This window comes from Phoenix dactylifera, chromosome 7, assembly GCF_051530095.1.
Source record: "Phoenix dactylifera cultivar Ajwa chromosome 7, Ajwa_hap1_PhDact_Kaust_v1.1, whole genome shotgun sequence".
Taxonomy (NCBI): domain Eukaryota; kingdom Viridiplantae; phylum Streptophyta; class Magnoliopsida; order Arecales; family Arecaceae; genus Phoenix; species Phoenix dactylifera.
In genome coordinates, this window is record NC_143196.1 from 31,375,302 (window position 1) to 31,387,932 (window position 12,631).

A 12,631-nucleotide genomic window follows, 5' to 3' on the forward strand; every position below is an offset into this window, starting at 1 on the left:
TGGAACAAATTAGTATTGGAGAGTTATTGGCATTTAAATTAGTATTGGAGAGTTATTCGCATTTGTAATGTCTTTTCCTCGAGTTGTAAGTTAGGTGATTCTGATATCATTTCCTAAAATTGATTATTGGTCAATAAAAGAGAAATTGTATGATGTGTTTATATAGACTTGAATCAAACTCAAAATAATTGATTCCGATCCAATTAGTCTAAACAACAACTATGAAAGTTATAATTTTTTTTTTCTTTTTGTGAAAATGAGGAATAAAATGCATACAGTTGAGTGTATTATAATTTATCCATATTAAATTCAAGCCAAATGTATGCAATCGGATGAACCATAAAATGATGCAAGCTAATGGCAACAACCTACTACACTGGAGGCAATCAGCTGGGCCTACTAATTGGTTCGTTCAAGACTAGAAAAAGCATAACCTAAACTTGACTTGCTTTTTATTCACCTCACAATTTTGAATCAAGACCCGACCATCAACTAATCAACCAATCCCAAGCTAAGTTAATAAAAAGCATTTTAGGCTCATTGGGTCAATTGGTCTTAGATCGAGTCAAACAAAACCTAAATTTAACTCAAAGCAATGGTAGGCCCAGTCGAACATAGGTTCATGTCTCATACAAAGATAAAATAAAGTATCCCATTAATTATGTATTTAAAAGTAAACTAAAAAACAACAATGATAAGCATATTAGATGGAAGATAATTAAAACAAGCAAATAATCTATGCTATGCACGAAAAATTGAAACATTAAAAAATAAAATTTGCTTTCAACTTATTCACCCCCCCCCCCCCCCCCCCCCCCCCAAAAAAAAAAAAAAAAAACCCAACCCAAATAAAAAAAAAAAAATCTCAGGGCTATTTAGGTCATTTCGTCCTTATTTCCCGCCATTTGCCAACCCGGTCGCGGGCGCAACGGCAACGAGAAGCCGAACCGCATTACCGGAAACCCTAATTCGAGTTAGCAATCGCCTTGTTTCTCTCTCCATCATGGCCTCCCCGAACTCCCCAACCGAAACCTTAACCCTAGTTTCCCCCTTCTTCCTCCCCCAACTGAACTCTAGAATAAGATCAAGGGGGAGCAGGATTCACCCCCGGCTCAGTGCTAGAATTCGAGACGAATCTAGCGTCCAGAGGCTCTAGATTTAGGTTTGGAGGGAGTGGGAGGGGAGAGAGAGAGAGAGAGAGGAGGCGGGGGGATTGGCGTTGCGGGAAGCAGCAGGGCAGCACCTAGCGTTCAGCATGAAGGACGCCGAGCCGGCGTCGCTGGTGGCGGTTGCGATCGACGACGATAGGAATAGCCAGCACGCGCTGAAATGGGCGGCGGACCATGTCTTGACGCGGGGGCAGATCTTCTATCTCCTCCATGTCCGCCGGAAGATCCCTAGCATCCAAACTCCAAGTCAGCCTACTCCCTTCTCTTGTTTTGTTACATAAAAAATTGATTTTTCATTGCATTCAGCGTGTTTTATCGGTGTTTTGCGTTGAAAGGCAGCTCAAAATTTGATCTTTTGGTATAATATAGATGTGTGTAGTATTGTAGTAGTAGTAGTATTGTACATTTAGATGTGTGTAAGCCATATATTAAACGGTATGGTTCTAATCAGCTATGGAAATTGTTACCGATTATCCCAAGAAGTCAGTGGAAATTTAACAAATTTATAGGATGTTGACCTGCAAAAGTTATCTAAAACTTCAATGGGGCTTATTTTATGGATTAAAGTATGCTCACTCCAAGTTTGAAAATATTTTACTTCTGGATTAAAGTATGTTATTTCACCAAATATACTATATCGTCTGACTTTGTCTTCTTTCTTTAGTTTTTAATAATTGAAATTTAGATGATAATTTCCATGACAAGAGAAATAATGGTTGAAGAAGATTTGGTTTGTTGGTTCCGTCTTTTGCTGCTAAGAAACCTGAATGGAGACGTATTGGTTGGAAATGCACCCATATATAATATTTTATTCCTTTGGAAGGGTAGAACTTGTATGTGCTGATTAGAATATCTTATTTGTAATAAGCTGCTTTTGTTTTTGCTTAAAATGACTCCTCGATATTCTTCTCCTACAGTTAAATTGATCTCTTTGAATTCCTATTGATTGGCATGATGATATACTTTTCCTTGTTTTCTGAAGTTTATATTTAATTATTTTCCTTGTTCTGATTAAATAATTCTTTGGAAATCTTTATTCAATATACAGTTGGACAGCAGCTTTCAATATCAGAAGTGAACGATGGTGTTGCTTCTTCCTTTCTTGAACGAATGGACTTTCAAACTAAAGAACTACTTCTTCCTTTTCAATGTTTCTGCAACAGAAGTGGGGTATGTAATTGGCCATCTGTTCTGAGGAAAGTTTATACTCTCAGAGAGTATGAGTACACCATGCTGCAAGGCTTTAATTGTTTTATAGGATAGAACAGAAATACAAGTCAATCATTCTTGATACTTCCAATCAATACAACCAGTTATAATGTTTTATTCCTTGGGTAAAAATGTGATTTAAAATTTTAAAACATTTCTATAAGACATTTTTTCTTAAAAGTGATGCAGGGAGCAATTGTAAGAATCCATATCATTCACTCTTTGCATTTTTTTTGTTAAATTATGTTCCGCATGATTTGCACAGTTTTTTCCCTCTCTACTGTTATGGTAATTCTATATTTCATGTCTCTGAACTGTTTTTTTAATTTTTTGAAAGAGAGACATTGTATCTGTAAACTTCAGGGTGCACTGCTTTTCTGATGTCTTCTTTTTGAGGAAAACATTTCTATATATCTATATTCATATACAAATATGTATTAAAATTTTGTAACTAGGAATCTGATTTCGAACTTTGTATTTTTGTCTCAAACTACAATTTTTTTCCTACTACTTGTTACAGTTAAGAATCTTGCTTGCACGTCAATGTTTCCTACATGGTATTGGCAAATCATAGGTGCTCGTATGCTTGATTTTCATTTAGGGCCGTTTAGATATTTGATGGGCGCACGTCATCGAAAAGTCCCTGCTTAGAGGGATCATGTTATTGAGGGCAGTGAAGTGGATATGTTGTTTCTTCATTAAAATAGCAATATACTTACTGAGCAGATTGTGTATATCACCTTAACTTTCCTATAAATGCCATTTCAAATTCAGAAGCGCATGAACCTTGCTCCATCAGAATATGTCATGTTACTCAAGAATTGCAACCTTGAACCTGGGAAGATTATTGCTGCCTAACAAATTATTTATCAAGTTTTCAATTGTTACCTAGGGCTCGCTGATGGGATCATTTCTGAATTTGCAAATACGTCATATTGAACGGGGCAACAGAGCAAGATCTTTTTTTAAAGAGAAAGAAAAAAATAACAGTGGAAGATCTTTATATTTGTATAAGATTGATATCAGTTGCTCGTAGTTTGTCCTCTGTTTAAAGTCCAATTTATCATACATTTATACTTTGATCGACATAATTGAACCATGTAGATGAGGTTCAGTTTTGAATTAAGCTTGTTCGAAAGAAGCTCATTTGAACACTCTGTTGAACCCATGCAAGTTTTGTGTTGTATCTGGTTCTTAGGGATGGTCTACGAAGGCTATGGTCCCTTCAAGACTTACTAACTGCATTTTTCTCAAATTCCTTATACATGTTGTCCTTTCAACCTATAGAATGTCTTGTTTCACCTGTGGTTATATGGATTTTCTAATCCTTTCATAGGATTGTACATTTTCTTTTCTTTCAATTTTTTTAGTTTTTGTGTGTTTTTCTTCCAGTTTTTCCTTTTTGTTTGGTGGAGACATTGGCTTCTTTTATTTTTCTCATGTTTGTTTATCTTTTGTAAATGCAGCTGCAGTTCAAGGAAGTCATTTTGGATGACACTGATGTACCAAAGGCAATTGTTGATTTTATTGCAGACCGGATCATTGACAAACTAATCTTTGGGGCATCATCTAGAAATGCATTGATTAGGTACCTATTTTCCAATGTTAAACATTCTATAGCCTTACTGCTTTTTTTTTTGTTCGATGTTACTACTAAACTTTTTTACAATTTCTTTTTAGTTTTTCCTGGAAGATTTGTTAACTTTGGTTTCTGGTGTAGCAGATCTTTTAAGCCAGCAGATGTGCCTACCACTGTTTCTAAGACTGCACCAGATTTTTGCTCTATATATGTTATATCAAAGGGGAAGTTATCTTCAACTAGGCCTGCTACTCGTCCAATTACACAACGACCAGCTTGCGAGTTTGAAACTGACAGCGCCAGAAATCAATTCCAGTCTATCAAAAGTTTGTCAATCTGATATAATTACTTTTTATATTATCTGATTCGTAGTTTATCACATCTATATCTTTTTACTCCATTTTTTGTTTCCACCTGTGCTGATTGTTCCAATGCATGTGAATATTTACAGGTGAACCAGATTCCAGGTACCATACTGGAGCACCTGCAAGGTTAGGCGACCACTTTGTCTTCACTATATTTTCATAAAAATTGATTTAAAAGAGTACTTGTTATCATATTTATTAGCACTGTCATTGATATTTACACTTGTTTTCTTTTGAGAACTATGACGGGAGGAAGCCTGGCCATAATTGGGGTGAGGATGGGATTCGAACCTAGGTCACTTGTACCAACACTCAATGACTTTACCAAGTACCAACCGAGCTAGTTGGTACCCTCATTTCCACTTGCTATATCGCTTCTAAACCATAACGCCAATAATTGATGCCTTCACAAATTCTAATGAACATTTTCTGGCTACAAATTTTTTCTATGAAAGTTAATTAGTTCAGGTGGTTGAGCCTCCCCTTACTGAATTTAAACCAGGGACTGTTTCATTTATTGGAAAATTGTGTACTGGCCGGTGATAATCCAAAAACAACTGAGAGCAAAAGAAAAAAAAAATCCATGTACGAATGCTATGGTTGAATAAAGAGTACTCTTAATCACTGTTGGGATCTTCTATCTGATCCGGATCTTTGGGTGGTGGAATATGCACATGATGTCTGTGTTGTCTTCTGTTGTCAGATAACAAGACATTTATCTGTTTCTTCAAGGATCTTCTGACCGTTTTCAATATCTATCAGACTTAGACAATATCATTTATCTGTTTTGGCATTGTTACTAAATTATTATACTCTTTATCCATTATGAAAGATCATGGATGCTATTATCATGCCATGGGGAACTCGGTATTGTTGCTTCATTCCTTCCTATTTATTAGGCCTTCTTATGTTGAAGTTCATCTTGCTGTTGCTAAATGTTTTATCAGGTTTCATCCAGCTGCAATTGGTTATGGTGGTGAAAATGGGTCATTTGAAAGGAGTTTTGAAGCCAGAATTAGCAAGAAGATCAGTAGGGATAGCCATGCAAGGGGTTGTCTTGACTTTTCATATCAGAGTGCAGCTTCATGTCCCAGCCCAAGTAGGACAAGTATTGACCAATCAAACACTTATGTTCCTCCACAATTTTGTCTTACTGGGGAACCCCAATCTTTTATGTCTAATGCAAGCAGTGAATACAGTTTCCATAGCTTCCATGATGAGCAACAGAAAAGCTTGGTGTCAAACAAGAATACCAGTGCATATTGTTCAAGTGGTTCAGGATCCAGCAGATATGAGCGTTCATCTTGGATCTTGAAGGAGGAATCTTCTTCTTTGTCCGACCACTCAGTGGTATGCTCGGTTGTTTCTACAATATTAAATTCTTAAACTTTCCGAGGATTTTTTATCATTAGGTTTCTACCATATTTGCAAGTAATGACCAACAAGACTCAATTCGTGTATTTGAGAGGCTCCATAGAATATAGATCTTTTGGCAGAATTAGCTATACATGGCAAAGACTTGCTTATCAGTAAGAGAAAGTTCTTTCACATTTTTCTCACAACTTTCATCTGACATGTTTTATTGCATTCCACATTTTAGCTGATCCCTTCTCACCAATTTGATCCTTGTGAAGCTATCCTATGGCTTTATGACTTTTATCACTTGCTCCTTTACTGATGCTGCACCTAATCTTCTTTTAGTATACCAACTACTATCTTTGTCTTTAAAACTGTTCGAGACATCATTCTTGGACATCTCTTCTCAATGGATATTCAATATGCTCTTGTTTTAGTATTCTTCCCAAAATTGTGTTCCATGAAAACTGTAAAGAAATAAGTGCTTAATGCAAATGTTGGTGTAGCATTAGCCTAGTCGAAAAATAACCTGTCTAACTAAAACTAGTTCTTGTGCTTGCTTATACACCTTCTTATGTTGTCCTCGCATTACAGTCCCCTAAGTATATCAGTCATCATGTATACCACCTTGCGTTTTATTGGGCTGTAACATACTAACTATGAAGTGAATAAACTATGGTTTCCCCTGTCTTTAAATCCATACATTTTGTACATTAACATGTAGACTGAGCAAAGTGCCTAACTCTTTGCGTAGTCTTGGGTCTTCCCATGGATGGGTTTAAATTTTCTCCCTTGGATGCCAAACATTGTGGTCTATTATGCTAACTTATAAATTCACCAGTTCATTAGTATTTTACCTTATTCTAATGTAATCTTGGCTGGTCTATCATTTCAGTTAATCTTTGAATGTTGATGGGATTAAATTTAGGATTCCCTTGATGAGATGTATAGTCAAAGAAACTGCAGATTGGTTGACTAGGACTCAGATGGTTGACGATGGAAACTCTGTCCACATTCTCATGGTATCTATGTATAGAGAACAAAAATTGAAGAAAGAATAAAAAAAAGAAATTTATGAGAGTGATATGATATAAACAGAGAAACTCTATATGGCGAAAGGTCATACAGAATACTTCTAGCTTTCAAAGTAACCTAGATAAAATCTCTATGAACAATGGACTAGCGTATAATGGTTATATATAATATTTTCATGAGACTTAGGTACACCACCCATACCCTGACTGTCATTTTCAAGTCTGTGTAACACAAGTGAACAACTTTTAGGGGGTAAGGCATATTTATCTAGAATGATAAAATCTATGTCTTGAAAGTTCTACATTCATTTCCTAGTGGATTCTGTCCAAACCTTTTCTAAAATATATATCATTTCTAGACTCGGAAAGTTTGTCTCTTACACTAAATTTTATGATTAATTTATGAATTCAACTACTCGGGTCATGAGTAATCACCATAATCATTTATATAATAGATATTAGCTTATAAAAATTATACATAATTAAGTGAAAAACTGAGAGAGGATCTGGGACAGCTTGGTGGATCCAGGTCGAAGAAGAAACCATATATGTCCTGATATATGGTCAGAAAACAAGGTAAGACACAGACTTGACATGGTTTTAATATTATGCTTTTTGGGCACGTTTGCTCCTGTAGAAAGCATGTATACTTTTTTTTTTTAGCAAAAGAAGGCATCTACACTTGATACACAAGATTTTGCAAGTAACCATATGTCTTGTACTTCTAAAGAAGAGTCTGTTCATGTGTCCTAGAGGGTTTTACTGATGTCCTTAAAAGCTCGTACAAGTTTCTAGTAGATTTGTACATGTCCCACGTGGATGTACAAGTACCATGTAGGGTAGTAAATGCCTTCCAGACTTTTGATCCAGCACATAAGGCTTATACGCATATTTTAGGGGCTTTTTCAAATGGCCTAGGAGGTATGAAAGTCAGCGGAGGCTTTTGGGTATGACAAATAATCTTTTACATGTCCAAGGAGGCTTCTCATACAAGTGTTATATGAACTTTGAGAAATGCCAAGGAGATTAACGCTTTTGTACATTGTAACAAAAGCCCATGTTTCTTGCATAAATGTTCTGACTTATAGTGGAATCTGTACAACGGCTCAGAAGGCTTTATGAGTCCCAAGAGACTTTTTACGTATAGTGGAATCTGCAACGGCTCAGAAGGCTTTATGAGTGCAACATTTTGATGATCTTTACCAGTGCCTTGGAATGTTGGTACAAGAGCCCTCATGGCTTGAAAAATTGCCTTGAATACTTGTACAAGTTCTAGGCAGTTCATATGTGTGTCATTGGCACTTGCACAAGTTTCATACAGGCTTTTATAACTGTCTGCTAGTTGCATTCATGAACATGTATGAGTGCCTCATAGGACTGTAGATGTTCCCTTGAGGGTTGTATGAGTGCCTAAGTATTGCAATTGCCCCTAGAGGGCTTTCAGGTTCACACACTCAGCCTCAAGAAGATCAAGTTGTTTTCTAGAGCCATGCTCGTGTCTTATTACGTCCAGTGCAAAATAGGACATTCTTCTCTTCTATGTATAAGGACATGGTTATGTGGGTTGTCAGTATGTCTTGGCAAAAGGGTCATTTATTTCAGCTTCTTGAGTGCGAACTGGATTCACTGCTTGGCACCACTCTTTATAGTGTCTATGCTGGCAACTCACTGTAATTCTGGGGAGATGTGCCGGATTTGAATTTAGATGGTTCATTCTCACCACATTTCGCAAAAGAATATTTTAGGTTCTTGACTAACCTTCCATACACTTTAATGCCAGGTTTTGGTGCTAATGAACCCTCTGAATTCAAAGGAGAAATATTTAATACTTTATTGGGAACTGAACATATTAAGGGCTTGTTTAGGTAATCCAACAAGATTTGGGCTGAATTTCCTACTAGATTCATGGACTCAGTAAGTCCACTAGAGCATGGCCCATATCAACCCAACACCCCCTAGCCCGAATCCATGAGTCTTTTTTTCTTCTTATAGATTAACAGGCCCATAGTGTAAGATCTAGGCTGGGCCTTTAGTGGGCCCTTAGAAGATGCGGGCTGGGTGGGCCAAACATGCCTTAAATAGTTGAAGCCACCCTATAGGGACATTTTCTTTTGGTTGAGGGGAGCGGGAGGGGGTGTTTGATGACATTTCTCATGCCAATCCTATATAATTCTGTTGGTGGAATTTTAATGGGTGGGTATTTAGTGACATTGCATTGCTTGAATGTAATGGCAGGGTGGAACAAGCAAATGCTAATAGAATGTCACTCAAAATCTTATGGCGGCAATGAGTTTTAGTAGTTTTGGATGCTGGCCGGATGAGATCCAAGTAGATCAGGTTGCTACTTTCTTAGGGTTTTGTCCCATAGTGTAAGGTATTGATAACTTGGTAGTTCCACTTATCCTTCAACATCATTTTCTTTTAGACAAAGAATTAAGCACTTGCCGTCTATACGTACCTCTTTAGATAATATGGTCCTTGTAGAAAGTGCAGCACTAGAAATGTTAGGAACAAACAATACTCTGGGAAGCTCTCTCTGCATGATTCCTTAGATATTGTCTAATTGTTTGGAATTGTCATGCTGATTTTCTTGTTCCTTCATTTGGATTATGCCTGCATTCACCACTATTTTTCATTAAACTCTTTTATATCAATATTTTTCAGGAAGACATCAAAGCTAAGATGAGACGACTGAAGTTTGAGCCAAGGCAGATGAAGGATATGTCAGAAGATACTTGTAAAGAGGTATATAATGCAAAACAATATGTGAAACTTATTATTTGTGTAAAAAATCTTAACTCATAGATGATGCAACACCACTTGGTTGGGGGTAAATCATACGCATATGGTATACAAAAGCAATATTTTCCCAAGCCTTGTAATTCGTCTATACAGAAATTAATTTTTCTTTCATTGAGGCTCGACTAAATATAACTTTTAACATACTTGTATGGCATTTTATACTCTATAGAAGCAAATAGCAGTTTATAGATGTTCACCTTTTATTTCCCACTGATGAATGCTCACTCTTCTTTTTCCTCTCCCACAAAGTTTCTGTGGCCTCCAATTTATGAATTTGTTTTCTGCAGTCAATATGAAATAGTCTTTTTGCAAATACAGGCAAATAATGGCAAGGCTGATGGAGCGCTGAGAATGGAAGAGACAAGGTTGGCCGGAGATATGAGACCACATATGGCAGAAAAGGAGCAGAACTCTAAGGCGTTGCTTCAAAGGAATTTTTCAGATTGTTTTCATTCAAACATTCGTTATAGGAGATATACTGTTGAAGAGATTCAGAAGGCGACAGATAACTTTTTGGATGCCTTAAAGATTGGGGAGGGAGGATATGGACCTGTTTACAAATGTAACCTTGATCACACTGTTGTTGCAATTAAGATTCTTCGATCTGATCCAACTCAAGGAATGAAACAATTTCATCAAGAGGTATGCAGAAATATCATGCTATATTTCTTTTTCTCAAATCTTTTCCCATCTTATATCTATAGCCTAGTCTCAATCTTCAGTTGTTTTTTTATATATGATTTGCACATCAAAGTTTTGATGTCTTAATGAAATAAAAAAGTACATCAAACCAAAAGGCCACATTACCAAAGTTTTGATATCTTAGTTGAATAAAAAAGAGCATCAAACCAAGAGGCTGCATTAATATAGGTGCAGCGAAGCAGGAAATAAGAAAATCCAGTCTTTATAAAATCCACTGGTATCAGCAAGTGTTAAATACTAGCTAACCACTTGCAGGTTTGATAAATCTTCAACTGCAACTGGTATATGTGATCTTATTGCTGTAGTTTATCTGTTGTATCTGCTTTCATTTCTGGAACTTGAATGCAGCTTTGCTAAAATATCCCATCTTGGTGGTTCTATGTAGAAATGTCAGTTGTGACCTCAGAGATATGTTTCTTACGCTGTTATATTTATTATCTTATTATGTTTTATCTAATAAACACAATCTTGATTCAGTCACTATGACTAAAAAGACTTATCCCTTATATTCAGAAATTGGATTTTAAATCTTTTCTCATCAGTGGTTCTTATCGAAACTAAGCTCTTTTATCAAGATAGCTTATTTGTCGAAAGCTCATGTGGAGAATGGACAATGTTATAGACAGGAATTCCCTTGTGTTTTGGACAATGAAGCAGTATTGTGTGCTTAACCACTCATAATTCTTCTCACACTTGGTTACCTATTTGCTTTTATATTCAATTCGACTTTTTTGGATTCCATGTTTATTTTGATTGCCTAGTCTGCTAATAGTATTTAGTCACTGCATCATCCTGAAATTTTAAAAAACTCACCTTTAACATTCAAAATTCTTCAGATTGAGGTTTTGAGCTGCATACGCCATCCAAATATGGTCCTCCTCATGGGTGCATGCCCAGAATATGGATGCCTGGTGTATGAACACATGGCCAATGGCAGCCTTGAGGACCGCCTTTTCTGCCAAAACGGCACTCGACCACTCTCTTGGCAGCTGCGTTTCAAGATTGCAGCAGAAATAGCTACTGGCCTGCTCTTTCTCCACCAGACTAAGCCCGAGCCTCTTGTCCATCGTGATCTCAAGCCTGGCAATATCCTCCTTGACCAGAACTTTGTCAGCAAGATTGCAGATGTCGGCCTTGCACGCCTTATTCCTCCTGCTGCAGGCTTAGCTATTACTCAATATTGCATGACTGCTGCAGCTGGAACTTTTTGTTACATTGACCCTGAGTACCAGACAACTGGATTGCTTGGCGTTAAATCTGATATCTATGCCCTTGGAATCATCCTCCTACAGCTGATCACTGCACAACCACCCATGGGGCTTGCACATATTGTTGAAAATGCTTTGGAGAACGGAACTCTTGGTGATCTATTGGATCCTAACGTGACAGATTGGCCGATGGAGGAGACAGTTAAGCTCGCACAGTTGGCTCTGAAGTGCGCTGAGCTTCGACGCAAAGATCGTCCAGATTTAGCTCATGTCATATTACCAGAGCTGAATCGATTGCGGGCAGTGGCTGCATCGGCAGAAGGCTCCTTAAGGTATCACTGTCAGCCACGTTATGGAAGCTTCAGGTTACCATGTTGAAACTGTCCACTCATCAGTGTCTTTCAAGTCATGTGATACAATGAAATAGTGTTCTTATTTTCTTCATGTAATTTAGAAATATTTTTTCTATGTACATGATTTTTTTCGTTGACAGAGATTATTGTCTTCTGTTTATATATAGCAGTTTCTCAATGACTGAATGGTGGAGTAATCTTTCTTTGAATAAGAAGACATCACCTCACCAAGCTGTTAAAGTCTTTGATAGTTGTACGAAGTTGTCTGGGATTAAACCCTGCTTTCATCGGCGTAGGGCAACACCACAGGTCTCACACGCTTTTCCACCAATTTCTGCTTCAAGGTATTAACTCAAGTGGTTGTAGGTTTGGTTAGGCGACCTCCGCAGTCTTGAGAGCCACTCAACTTACGGGCGACAATGACAGTCTTCTTGTACTTACGTATCTAGCTTAAAAGATAACAACACCAACAACAACAACAATAAAAAAGAAAAGAATCGCATGCTTATCTGTGTCTGTATATGTTTATATGCATATAGAGAGAGTAATGCTAGAGTGCTAACATAGGATTTGGGACCAAATCTTTTCAACACTAAACCAATGGAGCCATCTCAAAGTTTTAATCTATGATATTGATCATGATCTATGATATCTAAATTGCCTAGAAACTAACAATTATGTATATTAGAGATTTCTTACCTTTGTATCAAGTCGATACAACTTGATACAAAATGGACAATGCTAATAGTATGAACCATACCTTGATTTGGTTTATAATTTCGAAGCATCTAACTCTATGGAAGTTCGGCTAGTATTTGTTTTTAGCTCACTAATTATATTGCTAAAGAATGTTT

At 37.0% G+C, this 12,631-nt stretch overlaps 1 protein-coding gene across 2 annotated transcripts; it reads left to right on the forward strand.

The window, feature by feature from the left end:
* The first annotated feature begins 938 nt into the window (after positions 1-938).
* On the forward strand, positions 939-12,020 carry LOC103705119 (U-box domain-containing protein 35-like). 2 transcript variants are annotated; one of them, XM_008788737.6, is made up of 9 exons: positions 939-1,415; positions 2,218-2,339; positions 3,845-3,966; positions 4,102-4,283; positions 4,409-4,448; positions 5,270-5,672; positions 9,377-9,457; positions 9,833-10,156; positions 11,053-12,020. In XM_008788737.6, exons 1-9 carry the CDS (start codon positions 1,256-1,258, stop codon positions 11,800-11,802), a joined length of 2,184 nt encoding a protein of 727 aa, XP_008786959.3. In that variant the 5' UTR covers positions 939-1,255; the 3' UTR covers positions 11,803-12,020. The 2 variants fall into 2 exon arrangements, with proteins under 2 accessions (XP_008786959.3, XP_088557800.1); XM_088701674.1 differs by having other exon boundaries at positions 1,134-1,415; positions 3,845-4,283.
* Positions 12,021-12,631: the final 611 nt, after the last annotated feature.

Bases quoted from the DNA above. Each gene is read 5' to 3' on its own strand.
- LOC103705119 (XM_088701674.1), top strand. From the start codon at position 1,256: ATGAAGGACGCCGAGCCGGCGTCGCTGGTGGCGGTTGCGATCGACGAC. The intron at 2,340-3,844 runs GTATGTAATTGG...TTGTAAATGCAG, and splicing joins GTTTCTGCAACAGAAGTGGG to CTGCAGTTCAAGGAAGTCAT. The intron at 5,673-9,376 runs GTATGCTCGGTT...AATATTTTTCAG, and splicing joins CTTTGTCCGACCACTCAGTG to GAAGACATCAAAGCTAAGAT.